General features: G+C 36.9%; 1 protein-coding gene across 4 annotated transcripts in view; it reads right to left on the bottom strand.

The window, feature by feature from the left end:
• Nucleotides 1-23,335, bottom strand: part of CSMD3 (CUB and Sushi multiple domains 3) — a 1,195,693-nt gene that overhangs the window by 21,937 nt on the left and 1,150,421 nt on the right. For all 4 annotated transcript variants that reach the window (XM_004431279.3, XM_087447535.1, XM_004431280.3 and 1 more), the window contains 3 exons: nucleotides 9,226-9,399; nucleotides 8,204-8,277; nucleotides 1,948-2,059 (listed from right to left, as the gene is read on the bottom strand). In XM_004431279.3, coding sequence (XP_004431336.2) covers nucleotides 1,948-2,059; nucleotides 8,204-8,277; nucleotides 9,226-9,399 — 360 coding nt within the window. The remainder of the gene's footprint in view (nucleotides 1-1,947; nucleotides 2,060-8,203; nucleotides 8,278-9,225; nucleotides 9,400-23,335) is intronic.

Here is a 23,335-nt window from a genome sequence, read left to right as displayed (position 1 = left end):
CTCCTAATTCTCTACCTTGATTCCACTGTACCTATACTTAATGGCACTTCTTGGTCCTGCCCCCCAGTTCACCTGTTTTGTGTCTTAGAAAGATCATTCCTTTCTCAATCAGAAGTAGATACTACAAGGAATTTCCCCCCCAAACAAAACAGCAAATTTCCCAATAGAGATTTAGAAAGCTTTAAGCAATAGCTAACATTTTTAACACTATGTGACAAACACTGTGTTACGTGGTTTATACTTAATATAATCTCATTTAATGAAATTTAATCCCCATGGGGGAAATATTGCTAAGGATAAACACAAAGAGGTTGTCTCTGTTACATTCTCAACACCCACATTATACACATATTAGAAATTCTGAGATGCTTGGCAGTACAGATGCTATTTAACTTCATTTAAATCATCGTATCCCAAATATAGGTCATCAAAGAATCTTGGTTTACTATGAAATATCTAGTTACATCCCACACAGCTACTCTAAAGTACACACTCTGAGGAATTATCTTCTAAGGAATTTTGATACAATTAAATACTATAAGCAAACCAGGCATGCGACATGACTTCTCAGTGGAGTCTTGTGGTGCTTTTCAGTAAGCCACGTGACCACAGGGGCTCCCATGTTTATTTGGGTGGCTCTGAACAGTGCTAGACTATAGTCACAAGACTTAGTTTTTTTTTTTTTTTTTTTAATTTTTTACTTATTTATTTATTTTTTTCCTCCAAAGCCCCAGTAGATAGTTGTATGTCATAGTTGCACAGCCCTCTAGTTGCTGTATGCGGGACGCGGCCTCAGCATGGCCAGAGAAGCGGTGTGTCAGTGTGCGCCCAGGATCCGAACCTGGGCCTCTGGGAGCGGAACACGCACACTTAACCGCCAAGCCACGGGGCCGGCCCATATAGTCACAATTCTTATTTGAACTTGACCAAATCCTGAAAGCTAGATAGAATTCTGAGGAGTATTTCTACTTCTGCTTACTCCTTATTGTTTCCCCCAAGAAGCCCAGAATTTAAAAAGATACAGGAGAAGATAAAAAGAAGCAAGCAGTGGGAGGGAAAGAAGAGATACGTAACTCACCAGCTGAAATTTATTTCTAACTATAAGTCAGAAAAGACTGGTTAGTGTCTTTGGGCTTTGTTCTTATTTAATCTGTACAACAAGTGCTCTTAGCTTAGGATCAGTGCATATTTAGAAGCTCTGGGAAATCTTGAAATAGTATTCAAGCTTTTGGACAAGGTGTTCATGCATATTTCCTTTCACGGATGTTTCTAGCTTTCCTCAGATTCTCAGAGAGTTTCACAAGTAATAAGAGATTAAGAGTCACTCCATTGGAGCCTCCTGTATCGCAGAGTACTTCAGATTCATAGGTGCAGACCTATGAATCTAAACACTAATCATCATCTGAAATTACCAGGTGACCAAACAGAACACAAACACAAGAGCTTTTCAAAAAGAACAAAAGTGTGGGGCCGGCACGGTGACGTAAGCGGTTAAGTCCATGCGCTAGGCTGCGGCGGCCCGGGGTTCGCCGGTTCAGATCCCGAGCGCGCACCGACGTACCGCTTGGCAAGCCATGCTGTGGCGGTGTCCCATATAAAGTGGAGGAAGATGGGCATGGATGTTAGCCCAGGGCCAGTCTTCCTCAGCAAAAAAAAAGAGGAGGATTGGCAGATGTTAGCTCAGGGCCGATCTGCCTCAAAAAAAAAAAAAAAAAGAACAAAAGTGTGCCTCATGTCTTCTGGCTTCTTTAGAAAGAATGCTCCCCAGTGAGCATGGGTTATGATATAGTAATAAAGTTATACACATAAATTATATTTTATAATAACCTAAAAAATCAATGTGAGACATCTGTTGTATAAATATAAATTTATTTTCACAGTTGGAAGAAAAAAATCCATATAAATTCTTACCTATGATAAGTACATTTTCTTAACAACAATACTTACGTATGCACTCCGGCTGAATTCCACTCCATGTGAGGTCAGGAAGGCAAGTACGTGTTGTAGACCCTTGTAGAAGGTGCCCTTTTTTGCAATGGAACTGTACAACACTTCCTACCTATAGAGAAAAAACAAAAGTCCCAATGCAACTTTAAATATAGCAACAAATAAAAAAAAATCTTGGACAAGAAAATGTTTTCAAAAGAAATTCTGCACAATAGAAGCTGGAAAGAAAAGAAATTTAAATATGATTTAAAATAAAATTGGAGAAAAAATAAAGAATAAAGAAAAAACTTAGATCTCTTCGTGTATGTATCATTCTCAAATATTTGAGTACCCAGTGTATTTATACGTGCCAAACATCTTGCCACGATAATTTGAAGAAACTATGTAGGATACCAAAAGGCCAATAAACTATATATGAATAGCAGATAGACAGATAGATAGGGAGTTAAATAAATATAGATAAATGAAGATGGATATAGAAACATATGGAAATAAAGATAACTAACAACATAAGAGGCAAATGAATATGGAGGACAGTAAAGGCAATATGAGATTAAATGCAAAGGTGTTGACTGAAGGTTGTGGTGGTAACAGAAATATACAATGGAAGATATTCATTTTGCACTAAGTTTATAAGGATGTGAGATTTAGATAAATATATAGAATGATGTTTCTTAAAGTGTGGTGCCCAGGAACCCCAGAATCACCTAGGAATTTGTTAGAAATGCAAATTTTTGGACCTTATCCCCCACCCACTGCATCAGAAACTCTTAAGGTAGGGACCAGCAATCTGTGGTTTAACAAGCCCTCCAGATGATTTTAGTGAACACTGAAGTTTAAGAACAACTGATATAAAAGTAGAAAAGACAAGAATATGATGACAAAAGGTATGGATATTAAAATATACATCGTATATTTTGAGAAGAAAGATAGTATATTTGATTAGTTGGCATGGATAGTTTCCACAGTGAGCAGGAAAGTGGGAGTAAGTAGGAAGCAATGAGATAGAGTGAAAAAAAAAACAGACCCCAGAATAATATATGCACGGCTTTAACTTTGGATCTGATATTACTTGAATCAGGTATATCTCCTCTTTGAGACTTCACCTCCCATCTATAAATAAAGATGATAATATCATTTGTCTTGAGATTTGTTTTAAGGATTAAATGAAATAGGATGTATAATCCAGTCTACACAGGGATGACACATAAGTTTTAAATAAATTCTAGCTATAATTATAAAGTCAGAGTCATGAGCAAGAATCAGTTTCTGAAGGGTCTCAAATGGCAGGCAATGACATTTGAAATCTTTTTTTAATAAAAATATAAAGTGCCAAGGTTTCAGGGCAAGCAAAATTTGTGTAGAAAACAACATCTTTGGAAAATTAAACTAGCGATTGTAGGGAGAAATTATTAAACAATAAAAAGAATGATGAATAGAAATTCTAAGAATTATGTGGCTGGCACTGCCATTTTAGATTTGAGTGGATAAAAGCTGGATTAACTTGTGTCAGTAGACTTGGGAGAGAAGTCATTTACTCAAAATACATTACAAGAAAAAATCAACAAGATTTATTAAATGATTAGAAGTGGAGGACAAGAAAAGAGATATCTAGAGTCTGCCACTTCGGCCTTCCCCAGCTACTGAAGTCTGAGAATGCTCAGTGGCTGTCTCAGGGCTTATCATGCAGACCCTGTTTTCTACTTTCCTTTTTAATCCCTACTCCCATCTGCTAAAGCAACTTAAGGCTAAGCCTAATGTGACATAATTTGATACAAAATTCCATTTGGACATTGAGACTAGCTAAATTCTATGCCTGGTGGCATAGTGGTTGGGTTCTCATGCTCTGCTTCGGTGGCCCGGGATTGGTGGGTTCCGATCCTGGACGCAGACCTACACATCGTTCATCAAGCTATGCTGTGGTGGCATCCCACATACAAAATAAAGGAAGATTGGCACGGATGTTAGCTCAGAGACAATCTTCCTCAAGCAAACAGAGGAGAATTGGCAACACATGTTAGTTTAGGCACAATCCTCCTCACACACACAGACAAAAATCACTTTAAATTAGTCCCAATTAGCATGTTGTATGCAAATGCATTATAAAATTTTAAAATGTCTAATTAATAAATATCACTTATTATTTTATCTTTAACTCCTTATTCCCTTCTTTTAAATGTTGTACGTCAGTTCCTAAGTCATGAAGTTTAGATAGCTAAACATAGCATAATCAAAATTATGCATGAATTTAGAACATTCTGAATAAATCTATCTTCCCCTTCTGTGATATTTTATAAGAAATGGCTCTTGCTTTGCTAGAATTTTCACCACTGTATTTATTTGTGTCTGATTTTTAATATTATATATTTAAGTGGAGTACCCAGCATGGTTTCTGTCAACTTTCAAATATATATATATGTTTAATATTGGAAAGTTATTATATATATTTTACAGATATATAATTAAAGCTTCAAAATTTATATGTTTCCTCTGTATTTTAAACAACTATTTTATATTTGTACTTTTTCTATTATGTGTTCATATTATACACTTTATCCAATAAAAATGAGGTAGCTTCTAATAAAAGACATACACAAATTTAGAATAACAAAATTGAAGTAGAAAGGCAGGATCATAAAAATGAAGGACTAACACATGCTTAAGACGAGATGCAAGGAGTTTTGACTGACTGAGCATCAATTTTCATCCTGAGCTACCTGGTTTAAGAAAAATTGAATTTTAAGATATCCTATGAGTTTGTATTCAAAAATAATCATAAGATTTTAATTTTAAAATTTGGATTTTATGGTTTTTCGTTTTAAAATTCATGTCATCATTCATCATTTGAAGATAATAAATCACTATGTAACATGTTTACCTCATTCAATGTACTTATGTACTAATTTTGCATATAAACCTGAAATCATACAGAATCACGATGGTTATTTTGGTAGAGTTAGACACCTTAGTGTTAAATATCTTGGAGTTAAACATCTAAGAGTCAGATTAAAAACGTTTCATATCTATAATCATTTTAATGTAACAAGCCCTAAATCCAAATGTGTCTTACAAAGCCCAGATATAAATTTACAGAGTGATACAGCAGTTAGTGAAATATGTGTGCCTGGAATTTACTCCATAATTAATCTAGATTTTGTATCAATTATTTTGACAGCTACTCCCTTCACTAGCAATCTATTTTTAGCCCCAAATTGTTCCAACTTACAATATTTTGTATATGAGAAATCACGTTGAGTACTTTTGTGTTTTTTTGTTTTGTTTTTTGTTTTTTCTTTTTTGTGAGGAAGATCAGCCCTGAGCTAACATCCGTGCTAATCCTCCTCTTTTTTTTGCTGAGGAAGACTGGCTCTGAGCTAACATCCATCGCCAATCCTCCTCCTTTTTCTCCCCAAAGCCCCCGTAGATAGTTGTATGTCATAGTTGCACATCCTTCTAGTTGCTGTATGTGGGACTCGGCCTCAGCATGGCCGGGGAAGCGGTGCGTCATTGCGCACCCGGGATCCGAACCTGGGCCAACAGTAGCGGAGCGTGCGCACTTAACCGCTAAGCCACGGGGCCAGCCCTTGTTGAGTACTTTTAACACTAGAGTTTTGGTCACCTCTAGAAACAGGTGATATATTCTCATAAGTTAATAATTATATCTATGTCCAAAAAGCTACTATATAAATCTATATACAAAAAGAGAGTGAATGAGTGAACACATTAGAGAAAAAATTAAGAAAATGATTTGAATGCCTCTGTACTTCATAACTTGCCCCTTTCTCTTGTCTCTCCCCGAAGGGGGCTTCCTGACAGCTGTGCTTTCACTTAAGAAACTACTGGTCACCTGATCAAACAAGGGGTGAATACAAAAGCTGAGACATTCCAACTCTCTCTCTGGAAATTTGGAACTGAGATTGAGACAATTAATCACTTTCTGTATATGGCTGATGAGTAAATAGAAATGATGCACCTTTGGCCACAGAGCCTATCGGCAGGGACAGAAAACAAAGTAGGTAAGCAGAGAGTAGTGGAAAAGACTGGATACTGCTGCCCAGTTCCTAGATTCTGGGCTTGATGAGTCTCACCTAGATCCCTTCTCCTGGGGTCTCCGACATATCTGCACATGGCTTGTAAAGCCTTTAGGCTTAAGCTAGCTCAAAATAGTTTCTGTTACATGCAAGCAAGAGTTTTTGTCAACCGATCAAGATGCCTTTTCCAGTTATATAAGACCATATTCATTTGGAATCTACCAATAAATTGATATTAGCTAGAATTATATAACTTAATTGTTGGCTCTTTTTTATAATTATATTTTATAATTTTATAATTATAATTATAATTTTAAAATTATATTTTATAATTATAAATAAATAATTATTTATAATTAAAATATAATTAATATTGTATATAGATACATAGACACATACCTGCCATATGCATGTAAGAAAGTTGATGTCCCTCATTTAACATACTCAGTACATCATTTGTAATTTTAATAGAGATTAATATAATTATACATAATTAGACAATCATATTTGAAATATGGTCTATTCGTATTTATCTAGATAGAATATAATGGTCTAATATATGTTTATTAGCCAAATAATGTGAATTCAGTGTTAGGTTAACTTTGTGATAACATTTTTCAATGATTATAATAGAATTCTTAAAATGCAGTTAATGATTCTATCCATTTCATTGGATAATTATTTTACACTCAATCTTACTCATTTCTTTTTTTTTTTTTTTATAATTTTTATTTATTTATTTATTTTTCCCCCAAAGCCCCAGTAGATAGTTGTATGTCATAGTTGCACAGCCTTCTAGTTGCTGTATGTGGGACGCGGCCTCAGCATGGCCAGAGAAGCGGTGCATCGGTGCAACCCCGGGATCCGAACCCAGGCCGCCAGCAGCGGAGCGTGAGCACTTAACCGCTAAGCCATGGGGCCGGCCAATCTTACTCATTTCCATTCCCATTATCGAAAGGGTATTTACTAGAAAGGATTCAGATTCCTCAGAAAATCACTAGATTTAGTGCACAGACACTAACATCAAAATTCTGTATTCTGTCAGAATATTTGTCACTGACTTGCTCTGTGATCAAAGCCAAGTCACCTTCTGTTTCTGTTGCTTCATCTCTATGATGAGGACTAATGTCATTTAGCTAGTTGTCCATTTTTAAGGATTTAGATCAATTGATAAAACCTTTTATGGTGATACAAATCTAAAGTTTTCTGAAAACACCAATGTAAGAGAGACTGAGACACTTTTTTACACTTTTGTATTATCTAGACAAGCCTGAGGCAAACTGGAAAAATTGGAAACGCTATCAAATCAGTGTTCATACTGTGCCTGAACTGTAGATAAATGGAAACTATTTTTAGCAACAAAATATGGCACCTTTGATGAGTACTTCCTTTAAAAATGGATGTTCTTCAGGTTCACACTGAATTTCACACAAAAGAGCACAATTTAGAAGACCCTGCAACACAAGGCAATTGGGTAATGTGTAAATTAGCTATTTCCTTTTGGAATCAGTATGCACTTTGGCTCCTTAGGCCTCCGTAATGAAAAACTTGCTGAATCTCTATATAAAATTGAAATTGGAAAAGGAAAAAATAAGAAAGACAGTCACACACGACTGGGCATGCTAAAAAATTCTAATATAACAATCTGACTATGTGCTATAAAATAAAAGGTTATGGTTAAATTATTTTTTAGAAATTTCCTACATTAACGACAATGTTTAAAAAATATTTTAGCGTTACATACACAATATAAGACAAAAATATTTTAGTCTTCTTGCCTTACTGAATGACCACATTTTTGTATATTTGCTAACTCTTTGTCTCAGAAGTCTCTCCCTTAACCTCCTTCATCTTTACTTTTGCTCACTGTCCCCATATCTTTCTGCAGAGCTTACTCATTTATTCCCTCACTTACTCTTACTTACTCTCTCTTACATACTAACTACTGCTTATGGCTTTTCCTATGTTCACAGCTATCTCTAAGTGTTCTTTTATTTTATCCTCAGGGTCAGTTAGGGTATTTTCTTGAAGTATATTTTTCTTCTCCTAATTTCCTTTTACTTCCACTCTTTTGTTGTCTGTTACCCTTCTTATACATGTTTCTGAATATAGATATAAGATTAACTTTTTTTCTGTTTGTGCCAACAGGATTATATGTGCGTGAACCAAAGAAGCCTTTTGATCTAGTTTTATACCAAAGGGAAATATTTACTTAAAGTACCCACTTGAAATCCAAATGTATTGTTCTGAGATCCATGCCGTGGCACTCCTGGATTTTCACATGAGGTACGGGTGGGTTCTAAAATGAAGATTAAAAACATAATGTTCCTTTAAAATTTAGAATTATAGTTAAATGTATATCTCTCTCTTACAAAACAATTTTGAGTGATCTGGGGCTTAATGAAAGGGCCACAGGTAATAATAAAGAGTATAAATAATATAAAGAGTATCTCTTCCTTGGAAAGAAGCCTGCTAATCTTAAAGCAGGAAATTCAGGTAAACTGCATTTTATATGAATTACACAATTCTTGAACTTCGAACCCATCCAATTTAGAAGCACTTGACATCCAACCATCTCTGAGGATAAAAAGTTAAGGAAAAATGAAGAACACACGACAGAGGAATACACGCATAAAACATTTGCTCAACGACTTTGCTAAGTTATAATCTCAGGTAGGATAATATTACCCTCAAGAAGCAAAGGTTTTTTTCAGAAACAAGATTTAGTTATTTAGATTTTTCACTGATACTTGTAAGAGATTCAGGCATAAAAAAATGGTAGGGCTGGTAGTGTCTGAGTTGGTTAGCTTGAATAACAGGTTATTTGGTTAGTTTACCAAATGTGGCATTTAATTTTAGGATTATAGAAATGTACTTGGAGCCATTTTGAAATCAACATATCTTTTTTACATTTTTGGAGCAAGTTTAGTTTCACTTGAATATACTTTATTAATTATAAAGATCTATACAAATGTTAGTACTTAATGCTGTTAATCCGAAAGCTTTTTTCTTTTTTTACTGATAAACAAGAAAATTATTTCAAGTATTTCTTCTGGAGGTTTTAGATGCTAAAAATAACATCATATGTTTTAATAATATCTACTTTTAGTGTTTTCTAAGTTTTTCTATATTTTATATTTGTTTTTCATATTTAGCCAACTATTATAGGATAAAGAAAACCATTAAATGCCACTGCTACCTAGTAATTCCAGAATAACTGAGCATATCAACCTTTAATTGATATTACCTATGCAGTGAGGTGATGAACCACTCCAAGTGCCATCTGCTTGACATATTCTGGTGCTTGATCCCACTAATATAAAAGGAGAATCGCAGCTGAATGAAACCTCTGACTGGTATATAAAGCTTTTGCCCTCTCTTTTTCCTTGGGCAGGTATGCCAGGGTCACCACAAAACTTTGCTGGAAGTGAAAAGAAAGACAATTAAAGAAAAGATTTAGGATTTATCAGAGTAAACAGTCCAGGAAAAAATGAAAATAATTGGAATATTACACTAAAGTGACATGCTATCCATATTAATCTACTGCAATGATTTTTTTTAGTTTTTGTCTACATGAATAAATACTGAATGTACAACTCAGTGTTATATTAAAAAAATGTAGTCTGATTCAGATATTTTCTACCTAGTAGACTACCTTAATAACTGTAGATTTTTTTTTAAGAATCAAACCACATATTTGTACACACAGATTGTAAAGTTAGAGTGTATTCCTGAAAAAACATGCTATTCACAGATGGCTCTGTCAGAAAGAACAAACCCATAATGGTCAAGACTGTATTCTCCAGATTGCTCTGTCTTTTTCTATGTGTATAAAAGATATGGTTTGTTTTGTTGTACTCTGTTGAGTACAAATGTACTCAGAACACATTTTCCAGTATTCTGTTGCCTTCCTCTTCAAAATACTGTGAGGGATTTTTGAGTGTTTTTTAAAGAGTAAAGAAGCCCCTCAGAGTGCAAATCTATACAAAACCAAGGAATCTCAATGTTCTACAACAACCACTGAAGAAATCAACTTAGGATTTCTGAACAAATTCATTATATTATTCCATTCAAAATATATTTTATAACTACTAAAAGACAGATACAATTCTAGGTGGTTTTAGGCACTTGGACTTATCAGTAAACAAACTAAGATTCCTGCCTTTGTGGAGTCTATGTATTTGTGAGGGAAGCAAACAAACAATAAACATAATTAATAAGTAAAAAACATAGTATGTGGGAAGGTAGTAAGTTCTATGGAGAAAACCGTGTATGTGTGGGTGTGATGGATGGTGAGGGGTGGGAGTGCATTTTAAATAAAGTGGCTAGGGTGTCTGTCACTGAAGAAAGATTTGGGGCAGGAGGCGGAGTCAAGATGGCGGCGTAGGCAGACTCTGAACTCACCTCCTCCCGTGGACACAGCCAATTTACAACTACTCGTGGAAAAATTACCCCTGAGACAGAACTGAAAACTGGATAAGAGGAACTCCTGCAACAACGGACAATCCTAACTGGGGTAGAAAAGGCAGAGACTCCCTTCTGGAGAGGAAAAACGCTGCCTTCACAAGCCGCCAGCGTCACGGCCGCCGGGAGCAGCTCACAGGTACGCAGCCTCCCTGGAGGCGCAGGGCCCTGCGCCGGGGAGCGCCCCTGCTGTGGGCATTTTGTGGACCCAGCACAATCAACACCAGTGGCATAATATCTGACCTTGCCTGCTACTAAAGCATTGGGGAGCACCCCCAGAAAACCCGGTTCACAAAGAAACTAAAACTGGCTCTTAAAGGGCCCGCGCACAAACTCACCCGTTCCAGAAAGCATCCTAAAATCACCAGAAAGAAAGGTGCACACTGCTTTGGTGACAAGAGATTCACCTAATAGGCCCTGAGTGCATCTCGGTGAGGGGTGAGACCTCTCCAGGGACTGGGACATTGGCGGCGGCCATTGTTGTGGCCTGGTGTGAGCGTGCTGACACAGACGCCATTGGAGTTTTCCCTGAGACCTGCTAGCCCAGGGTCTGCTCCACCAGCTAGAGCACCGATTTAATCCAGCTCAGCCAAGGCAGGCAGCCCACCCTAGAGACTGGCCCCACCTAACAACAAGCCCTCAGGCAACGTGTGGGCCTGCATAGATTGGTGACTGGATTTTCTGCAGCCTGGCAACTGAGCTGAATTGAGCGGGGCAGGGTGTGCACAAGGAGCGGGTGGAGAGTGTGGGGTGGTGGCGGAGTGTGTGGGGCTCCCGCCGTGGAGAGACTGGGTCCGCTTGGGGAGGTCGGGGCACTCACACGGGGCAGGACTGTGTTGACTGTGTGTGTGGACCTCTGGGAGGCAGGGCTTGTCAGCTGCAGAAGACTTGTGCTTCTCAAAGACCCACATAGGAGGTTTGCCCCACCTTCCAAAGCCTGAAACAATTGGGTGCTCCTGTGCCTGAGGGCAGCCCCACCCAGCTGCAATCCTCAGAGAGTTGACAAGAGACCTAATAGGCTAGAGGTTTACAGCAATTCTAAGGCCCTGAGCCTAACAACCTGCCACACTGGGGGCCTACTCACTTAAAAGAAATACTGCAACACAGATGTGGTATTAGAACTTACAGCCAACTGTGCTGGGGCTCCCCACACCTGATAAAGAGACTGAAGGGCCCACAACAACTACAAGCAGCTGAGCATTACAACAGCTGGCCAGGAGCATAACTCAGCCTCCCTGGGCGCCTATAGGGAGAGCTAACAGGCCACAATAGAAGGACACACGTAGCCCACATAGGGGCCACCCCTGGAACATTGAGAACTGAGGGAAGCACACTGGAAGCCTCCTAAGCACTCACTTACATAAGGTCACCTATCCAAGAGCAGGAGACGTAGCTGACCAACCTAATACGTAGACACAAGCACAGGGAAAGAGGCAAAATGAGGAGGCAAAAGAATACATTCCAAGTAAGGGAACAGGACAAAACCCCAGAAAAGGAACTAAGTGAAACAGAAATGAGCAACCTACCTGACAGAGAGTTCAAACTAAGAGTGTTAAGGATGCTCACTGATCTGGGGAGAAGAATAGATGAACTCAGTGAGAATGTCAACAAAGAAATGCAACATATAAAAAACAATCAATCAGAAATGAAGAATACAATACTGGAAATGAAAAACTCATTAGAGGGACTCAAAAGCAGAGTAGAGGATACAGAAGAACGGATCAGTGAGCTGGAAGAAAGACTAGAAGAAATTACCCAAGGTGAACAGGTAAAAGAGAAAAGAATTAAAAAGAGTGAGGACAGTCTAAGGGACCTCTGGGACAACATCAAAGCGCACTAACATCCGTGTTATAGGTGTCCCGGAAGGAGAAGAGCGAGACAAGGGGGCAGAGAATCTATTTCAAGAAATAATAGATGAAAACTTCCTAACCTAAGGAAGGAAACAGACATCCAGGTACAGGAGGCACAGAGAGCCCCAAACAAGATAAACCCAAAGAGGCCCACACCAAGACACATCATAATCAAAATGTCCAGAATTAAAGATAAAGAGAGAATCCTAAAAGCCGCAAGAGAATGTCAAGGGACATACAAGGAAACCCAGAACGCTATCAGCTGACTTCTCAGCAGAAACCTTACAGGCTAGAAGAGAATGGCACGATATATTTAAAGTGCTAAAAGGAAAAAACTTACAGCCAAGAATACTCTACCCGGCAAGGTTATCGTTCAAAATGGAAGGAGAGATCAAAATTTTCCCAGATAAGCAAAAATTAAAGGAGTTTGTCACCAAGAAACCAGTGCTACAAGAAATGTTAAAGGGACTGATTTAAGGGGAAAAAGAAAAGACCACAAATAGGAAAAATTATCTATTTCCACGATTAGAACGTAATGGATACAAATGCACAAAAAGAGAGGTTTGATATTATATCAAAAAAGTAAAAGGAGCGAGGAGGGTAGTTCAAGAGTACAGCTTTCAGACAGAGGTCACACTACAGTGACCATAACTTCTGTCTAGAAGAAGTAAGGAACAGAGAAGGACTACTTAAACACTGAGGAAAAAAATAAAAAAGTTAAAAATGGCAGTAAGTACATACTTATCAATAGCTACTTTAAACGTCAATGGACTAAATGCCCCAATTAAAAGGCATAGGGTGGCTGACTGGATAAAAACAAGACCCATATATATGCTGCATACAAGAGACACACTTCAGACCTAAAGACACTCACAAACTGAAAGTGAAGGGATGGAAAAAGATACTCCACGCAAATGGCAATGAAAAGAAAGCTGGGGTAGCAGTACTCATATCAGACAAAATAGACTTTAAAACAAAAACTGTAAAAAGAGACAAAGAAGGGCATTACATAATGATCAAGGGAACAATCCAACAAGAGGATATAACACTTGTAAATATCTACGCACCCAATGTAGGTGCACCTAAATATATAAAGCAATTATTAACAGACATAAAAACAGAAATAGACAGTAACACAATAATAGTAGGGGACTTTAACACTCCACTTACACCAACAGATAGATCATCCAAACAGAAGATCAATAAGGAAACATTGGCCTTAAACGACACCTTAGAACAGATGGACCTAGTAGATATATACAGAGCATTCCATCCAAAAACCGAAGAATACACGTTCTTTTCAAATGCACATGGAACATTCTCCAAGATTGATCACATATTAGGCCACAAAACAAGTCTCCATAAATTTAAGAAGATTGAAATAATACCAAGCATCTTTTCTGACCACAACGGTATGAAACTAGAAATCAACTATAGGAAGAAAATCAGAAAAGCCACAAATACATGGAGATTAAACAAAATGCTACTGAACAACGACTGGGTTAACGAAGAAATCAAAGAAGAAATCAAAAAATACCTGGAGACAAATGAAAATGAAAATACGACATGCCAGAATTTATGGGATACAGCAAAAGCGGTTCTAAGAGGGAAGTTTATAGCGATACAGGCCTATCTCAACAAACAAGAAAAATCTCAAATAAACAATCTAAAAATGCACCTAAAGGAACTGGAAAAAGAAGAACAAACAAAGCCCAAAATCAGTAGAAGAAGGGAAATAATAAAAATCAGAGCAGAAATAAATGAAATAGAGACCAAAAAAAAATAGAAAAAATTAATAAAACCAAGAGCTGGTTCTTTGAAAAGATCAACAAAATAGACAAACCTTTAGCTAGACTCACCAAGAAAAAAAGAGAGAAGGCACAAATAAGTAAAATCAGAAATGAAAGAGGAGAGGTTACAACAGACACCTCAGAAATACAAAAGATTATAAGAGAATACTATGAAAAACTATATGCCAACCAATTCGACAATCTGGAAGAAATGGATAAATTCTTAGAATCACACAACCTTCCAAAACTGGATCAAGAAGAAGTGGAGAATTTGAATAGACCAATCACCAGTAAGGAGATCGAAACAGTAATCACAAACCTCCCCAAAAATAAAAGTCCAGGACCAGACGGCTTCCCTGGTGAATTCTACCAAACATTCAAAGAAGACTTAATACCTATCCTTCTCAAACTCTTCCAAAAAATTGAGGAGGGGGGGAAGCTCCCTAACTCATTCTACGAAGCTGACATTACCCTGATACCAAAACCAGACAAGGACAACACAAAAAAAGAAAATTACAGGCCAATATCACTGATGAACATCGATGCAAAAATCCTCAACAAAATACTAGCAAATCGCATACAACAATACGTTAAAAAGATTATACACCATGATCAAGTGGGATTTATTCCAAGGATGGTTTAACATTCACAAATCAATCAACGTAATACACCACATTAATAAAATGAAGAATAAACATCACATGATCATCTCGATAAATGCAGAGAAAGCATTTGACAAGATACAGCATCCATTTATGATAAAAACTCTGAATAAAATGGGTATAGAAGGAAAGTACCTCAACATAATAAAGACCATATATGACAAACCCACAGCTAATATCATCCTCAATGGTGAAAAACTGAAATCTATCCCTCTAAGAACAGGAACCAGACAAGGATGCCCACTGTCACCAGTCCTATTTAACATAGTACTGGAAGTCCTAGCCAGAGCAATCAGGCAAGAGAAAGAAATAACAGGGATCCAAATTGGAAAGGAAGAAGTGAAACTGTCACTATTTGCAGATGACATGATTTTATATATAGAAAACCCTGAAGAATCCACCAGAAAACTTTTAGAAGTAATAAAAGAATATGGTAAAGTTGCAGGATACAAAATCAACATACAAAAATCAGTTGCATTTCTGTACACTAACAACGAAGTAGCAGAAAGAGAAATTAAGAATACCATCCCATTTACAATTGCAACAAAAAGAATGAAATACCTAGGAATAAACTTAACCAAAGAGGTGAAAGATCTGTACACCGAAAACTATAAAACATTTCTGAAAGAAATTGAAGAAGACACAAAGAAATGGAAAGATATTCCGTGCTCTTGGATTGGAAGAATTAACATAGTTAAGATGTCCATACTTCCTAAAGCCATCTATAGATTCAATGCAATCCCTATCAAAGTTCCAAAAACATTTTTCACAGAAATAGAAGAAAGAATCCTAAAATTCATATGGAACAACAAAAGACCCCGAATAGCTAAAGGAATCCTGAGAAAAAAGAACAAAGCTGGAGGTATCACACTCCCTGATATCAAAATATACTACAAAGCTATAGTAACCAAAACAGCATGGTACTGGCACAAAAACAGACACACAGATCAATGGAATAGAATCGAAAGCCCAGAAATAAACCCACACATCTATGGACAGCTAATCTTTGACAAAGGAGCCAAGAACATACAATGGGGAAAAGAAAGTCTCTTCAACAAATGGTGTTGGGAAAACTGGATAGCCATATGCAAAAAAATGAAAGTAGACCCTTACCTTACACCATACACAAAAATTAACTCCAAATGGATTAAAGACTTGAATGTAAGACCTGAAACTGTGAAAGTTCTAGAAGAAAACATAGGTAGTACGCTCTTCGACATCGGTCTTAGCAACATCTTTTCTAACACCACATCTGACCGGGCAAGAGAAACAATAGAAAAAATAAACAAATGGGACTACATCAAACTAAAAAGCTTCTGCACAGCAAAGGAAACCATCAACAAAACGAAAAGACAACCTAACAATTGGGAGAAGATATTTGCAAACCATACATCTGATAAGGGCTTAATCTCCAAAATATATAAAGAACTCATGCATCTCAACAACAAAAAAACTACCAACCCAATTGAAAAATGGGCAAAAGACCTGAACAGACATTTCTCCAAAGAAGATATACAGATGGCCAACAGACACATGAAAAGATGTTCAAAATCACTAACTATCAGGGAAATGCAAATCAAAACTACAATGAGATATCACCTCACGCCTGTCAGAATGGCTATAATTAACAAGACAGGAAACAACATGTGTTGGAGAGGATGTGGAGAGAAGGGAACTCTCATACACTGCTGGTGGGAGTGCAAACTGGTGCAGCCACTATGGAAAACAGTATGGAGATTCCTCAAAAAATCAAGGATAGAACTCCCATATGATCCAGCTATTCCACTGTTGGGTATTTATCCCAAGAACTTGAAAACACCAATTTGCAAAGGTACATGCACCCCTGTGTTCATTGCAGCCTTATTCACAATAGCCAAGACTTGGAAGCAACCTAAGTGCCCATCAAGGGACGAATGGATAAAGAAGCTGTGGTATATATACACAATGGAATACTACTCAGCCATAAGAAACGACGAAATCCAGCCATTTGTGACAACATGGATGGACATTGAGGGTATAATGCAAAGTGAAATAAGTCAGAGGGAGAAGGCCAAATACCGTATGATTTCCTTCATTAAGTAGTAGATAATAACAACAATAAACAAACACATAGGGACAGAGATTGGGTTGGTGGTTACCAGAGGGGAAGGGGGGAGGGTGGAGGGTGAAAGGGATAATTCGGTACATGTGTGTGGTGATGGGTTGTAATTAGTATTTTGGTGGTGAACATGATGTAGTCCATGCAGAAATAGAAGTACAATGATGTACACCTGAAATTTTTGCAATGTTATAAACCAATGTTACTGCAATAAAAAAAAACAAAAACAAACAAAAAAAAAATATTGGCAACATTTTTAAAATCTTTATATCTAGATGACTTGTTTAACAAAATAAGGAATCTCAAAACTGTCTTCCGTGATCCTTACATATCAGAAATTTAAGGTTAAGGACAATACAAACTTTTGGTTGGAGCATATCTAAGTTTTCATCTATAGGGCAAATAGTGTGGGTCTCTGGAAAGAGTGAAGGAAACAATTGTCATGTTTATTCGTTTCATATAGTATTAGTTCTATGTTTTAGGATATGGTTTGAATTTTATTATATTTGCCAAAATCTATTTTTAATCAATATCTGTATAAATTGTATGGGAAAGTTAGATAAAAGAATGTTTAATTACATTATTTATGGTGACATAATATCAAGTTGTCTGCAAATAAAAATGTACTGATAAAAAAAAAAAAAAAAAAAGAAAGATTTGGAAGAAACAAAGCATTTAGCTATGCTGATATTCCAAGGGAGAGCATTCCAGATAGAGGAAATAGCATCACCAGAGCTCCATGCCGGGGCGTGTCTAGCATGTTGGAGGAAGAAGAGGGCTAGTGAGGCTGAAGCAGAGTGAGCATGCAGAAGTGCAATGGGGGATGAGGTCAGATGGCTTCAAATCTAGTAGATAACCTAGACAAAGGCACCTATATCATATGCTTTCAATTTTTTTATTGTAGTAAAAAACATGTAATATGATTTACCATTTTAACCATTTTTAAATGTATTCAATTTTTAAATTTGAAGATTCAGCACCTGAAAGCATATTTCCCTATAAAGCAAACAAATAGGAACATACAAACATTTTTAAGTAGTAAGTGCTCCCTTAAGATGGTTACCAGTTGAGTGGTCATAAAATGCATCTTCCAAACCAAGACACATTTGAGAGTGAAAGGGGGACTCTAAGTGGACAGGACAGCTCCCAGGACAACAGGAATAAACTAGAAATGCTCTAGGCAAACTGCAATGTATGAATACATTAACAATAGAATACCTTAGCCTTAAGCTCAATGTTGAAAGAAAGACCTTGCCTGAATTCAAGTCTCTAAGAGAAACTTGAATTTTCAAATCTCTTTTAGGAACATTTTTTTTCTTTTTACAACAGTTAAAATTAATCATTAAATAAATATTAAACAAAATAAATTGAGGGGAAAATTTCAGAGTAAAGTAACTAGGTAAAATAAATATTTGTTTATTGTGTTTTGTTTTCATTTTCACCATTTCTTAGATAGTGTAAACCTTAGTGCTACTTAGCATCCAAACACTTCTAGCAATATAACATCAAATCCTAAAGGCCGGGGTCTCTGTCTTATTAATCTTTGTATCTCTAGCACGTTTTGAATTTCAATGAATATTTCCTCAGGGAACATTATCAATGAGCTCTTCAGCTTCAGCAATAGTTTCTATCGCTAAGTTATTTCATAACCTACATCTGAAGTATTTCTCTCGCATATTTCTGCTGAGTCATTCATCTCATAATCCTATTTTTATTCAACAAAGAAAAGAAAAGAGGGAGATACAAAGCATATGAACTCCTCAGTCCTCCCCACCACCCCATCCCTGTCCCTGCCCCTCCTTCCTCTTCATTCCATCTGTTTTCTATCTGTAGATTTTCAGGTACTAAACCAAACAACCTGTTGGTGCCAGGTTTAGAGGCTTAAGACATAGGGTTTATTCACAATGACATAAACTTTAAGATAAAAAGACATACTTTGAATAGAATTAAAGAGAAAAGACTTTCCTCTTTATAAAGTCCCTAAAATGAATGAATTTGGCTATTCAATGGATAAGAGCATTGTGTCTTAAGTCTGCCTTCTCTGAACTGGAATTCACACTCTTCCATTTACCAGCAGTGTGACCTTAGGCCACATAACAATGTAGCTGGTTCCCTAAATGATGGGAGAGTTACATAGTGTCCTTACAATTTGATTTCCCTCTCTGAGCCCAAATTATTTATTAAAATGTCATGACTAAACATACTTACCAGGAGTTCTGTTATGTATAGTATAAATAATATATGTAAAGCAATTGGGACGAAGATAGCCTTATTATATTTGCATAGTTATATTCAAACGTGAATAGCATTTTATTATTATTTGTATAAAACCAAAAACAAAACATCCTATCAAGATAACTTCTTGATTGAGATTTTTTCAGTCATATAAAACAAACTTTACCATTAATTCATCTCTGTAATATCTCCTTGTCCCCATCTATTCTGAAATATTCATAGAAATCTAGTCTTATTTAGAATACACTGGTCTTCTCTAAGATGATCCTTGGCATAAACCAGAATTTTAAGGGCCAATTTGTGTGACATCAACCTTGAGGCATTGGAACAGACTTATTCTAATAAATCATACTACCTAGAAGGAGCTTCTTTGGATGTTGTTTAAATTGCAGTATAACAGAACACAACTGTAATCGTAAATTAGTTTTCTCTCTCATGTTCAATATAATATATAACACAATATAACTGGTTAGTAATATCTCTCTGGAAAAAATGCATTATGAATAATCTGATGGGCCAGCAAAATGGTGGTACGCATGCCCACTTAATAGGAAGCTCTTTAAATAAACTATGTCAAAGTACCTAACAATTTGTCTTCAATTAGTCATCATAATTCTATATGTATATTAAATATATAGTTCCTTTGTACTAAAATATGTCATTCATTCCAGAGTATATATATAAAATATAAGAACATCACTAAGTTATAAAATGAATATCTGTGAACCCAACATCCAATTTAAGAAATTGAAAATTGCCAATACTGTTGAAACTCCTTGTGAATCCCTCTGATAGCATCCCTTTTCTCAGGCCCAGGATAACCGGCTTTGTCTCATCCTGAATTCCAAGTTTCTCATTTCCATACATTTCTTGATAAATTTTACCACATTCATACACGTGTGAGCACTGAATTATTTAGTTTTACCACTAAAAACAACGCTGATACTAATAGTCTTGTACATGTTTCCTTATGCACATGTGGGAGATCAAGATTTGGCCACCCTGAAATATATCTCTTTACCTTGATTGTTTTCTCTGAAGGACATTTGACCTCCCCCACTAACTGCCTAAAGAATTTGACATGGTGGCTCCTTCCTGGAACAGACCTTCTATCATGATGGCTATAAAGATAATGTAGGATAGAGGTTACAATAGCAAAGGCACCAAGCCTCTTTTATCAAAAAACTCTGTCTCTCCCTGACCACATTATCTATAGATGACCCCAAAAAGAATTGTCCTCCTGCCCTCTGAAGTCCCAGGCCACTACACACCCCCAACACGCTCCTCGCCTTTAGCTGCAATACTTAAGCAAGCAGCTTAGACAGAGGGACGAGTTGCTCATTTCTGAGCTTCTCCCATGTATACATGTTATTAAACTTGGTATTATTTTCTCCTGCTAACCTGTCTTGTTGATTATTTGGCCAGCCATAAGAACCTTAAGGAAAAGGGCAGAGGGAGATTCTCCCTCTTCCCCCGACACACATGTATAAAAATTTGTGGAGGGTATATATCTACGAATATGATTTCTGGGCCATAGACTCTGCACATCTTTAACTTTATTATATAATAGCAAATAGTTTTGCAAACAGTTGTGTCAATTTACACATCCACCATGAGTATATAAAAGCTTACATTGCTCTACATCCAACACTTGACATTGTCCAACATTTTTTTTTTCAGTCCAGTGGTTAGGAAATAGCCGTCCATGTCTGTTGCCCATTTTTATTGTTTTGCCTTTTTTGTTTTAGGAAATCTTTGTATATTCTATATATTATTTTTATTTTTCATGCATAATGATTATACTATCTAAGTTTGTGATTGGTCTTTTGATAATGAGAAATTAAAAATTTTTAATGTAGTTGAATTTTCCACTTTTTCATATATGGGTTTAACCTTTTGCATCTTGTTTAAGAAATCCTTTCTTATCCTAAGGTCATTTAGATAGTTTCTTAATCATTAAAACTTTTATATTTAAGTCTTGAATGAATCTAGCATTGATTTGTTATTTGGTGTAAGATAGAGATCCTGTTATGTGCATGTGTGTGGGTAAACTAATTGCCTTACTGTATTAATTGAAATGCCCATTCTTCCCCCACTGATTTTGTCACTGACTAGGTGCCTGGAGAAACTCAAAGGTGGGTTTGGAAGCAATTAACTTTTTTTTTCCCAAGTTGTTTCTTTTCCTTTTGTGTGTTAAGGAGATGTAATCACCAGCCATCCTGAAACTGACCAAGCCTCACCACAAGAGCTACGCCCATGACCTTTGCCTTATTTTTAATGCAAAGATCTCTCCATGCATGAGAAGCTTAGACATCATTATGTGCAAGAATGTTCTCCAACTGAGCCTGTGCAAGCAAATACCCGCATCTCCCTTTTGAATATTCATTCCCCAACCAAATAAAAGTTGGTGCTTTCCTTTGTTCAGGGATGCCATGACTTTGGAAATGATTCCTCATGGCCTTCTATTTGCCACAAATACACTTTACTTTGTAAGACAACTTCCTCTGGTGTAGAGTCTTATTTAATTCACCAGGAGGCGAGCCTACTTGGTTCGGTATCAATTTGTTATATATCAGGTATCAATAAATGGTTCTGTGCTGTCTATTCTATAACACTGGTTTACTTTCTACCCCTGTATCAGTACCATACTGACTTAGTTACTGTAGCATTCTAAGTTTTGCTCTCTACCAGGGACCGCACTACATACCACAGATACAGCAGGGAACAAAACAAAGATCTCTGCCTCAAGGAGTGTAAAACTGAGTAGAGAACATCGTCCAAATAAACAAGATAACTAAAATGTATAGTGTGTTTTAAGGAGAAAAAAATAAGGGATGAAAGGGGACTCTGAAGGAGAATAAAGTCTGGAAGGGCAGTATTATAAGCCAGTGTGGGAGATCAAGATTTGGCCATCCTAAAATATATCTCTTTACCTTGATTGTTTTCTCTGAGGGACATTTGACCTCCCCCACTAACTGCCTAAAGAATTTGACATGGTGGCTCCTTCCTGGAACAGATCTATCATGATGGCTGTAAAGATAATGTAGGATAGAGGTTACAATAGAAAAGGCACCAACAAGCCCATCTTATTGGAAGTTATGTCTCTCTGGCCACATTCTCTGGATGGCCCTTCAAGGAGTTGCCAGACAATCATTTACATTTATAAGGGAAATCTCCATTTGTAAAGGTATCTCCCTCTCTGTTTTGGGAAGAGGGGGGGATGGCCTCATTTCTAGAGGCTTATCAATGTGGAAGGTGAGGCCTTAAATCTGCATAATAACCTCACTCTTGTTTACTGTGCTTTAGTGGTAATCTCCTGTAACTGACTCCCCCCACCCCCAAAATCCTCCTTTGTCATTGGCTGAACATGATATTTAAGATGAGAGTTTCTGCTATTGTGTTGAGAAACGCAGCGTCCCTGCTTTCTCCCATGTATACATGTTATTAAACTTGGTATTATTTTCTCCTGCTAACCTGTCTTGTTAATTATTTGGCCAGCCATAAGAACCTTAAGGAAAAGGGCAGAGGGAGATTCTCCCTCTTCGCCTGACACCAGCATACAAAATTTTAAATAAGGTGATCAAAGAAGACAATACTTAGAAGACGGATTTGAACAAAAAGCCAAAAGAATAAAAGGAAATTTCCAGGCAAAGTAAATAGTGAATACAAAAGCCCTGATGCCAAAGCATGGCTGAGTGTTCCAGAAATGTAAGAAGGCCTGTGTGCCCGAAGCAGAGTGGATGAGGGGAGAGTATTAGCATATGATGAGATCAGGGGAAAAATAAGAAGAAGGTCATACAAGCCTGTAGGCAATTTGGCTTCTACTCTGAATGAGGTGAGAAGACTGGAGGGTTCTGAGCAGTTCAGTCAGTTAGCTCTGCCTAACTTCAAGGCCATGGGGACAGGTGGAGTGCTCCTTGAGCCCATGCTGGGAAGGAAAGGAAGACTAGGCAAAGGATAGCACTAGACATTTCTGAATGACTAATGCCCACATCATGTGCTACAATAATTTGTGTAAACAGAAATCTGACTTTTGTTTTGTTTCTAATCTTCCAAATTAACCTTGAAGTGACACTTGCTGAAATACATAGTATACAGTACCCTCTGTAAAAATCTCTTATTTCTATGCTTACCCTGGTAATTTTAGGTGTATTATCACCATCAGTATCATGGCAAATACCATCATAAGAACCTGATTCAAATGACATGTAAAAGTGACATGGATTTATTGCAGACAGGGATTTGGGAATAAAATTAG

The sequence above is a fragment of the Ceratotherium simum genome, chromosome 23, assembly GCF_057802395.1.
Source record: "Ceratotherium simum simum isolate JZ-2026a chromosome 23, ASM5780239v1, whole genome shotgun sequence".
Taxonomy (NCBI): domain Eukaryota; kingdom Metazoa; phylum Chordata; class Mammalia; order Perissodactyla; family Rhinocerotidae; genus Ceratotherium; species Ceratotherium simum.
Note: the sequence above shows the minus strand (reverse complement) of the source record. Positions and strands in the feature narration are given on the sequence as shown.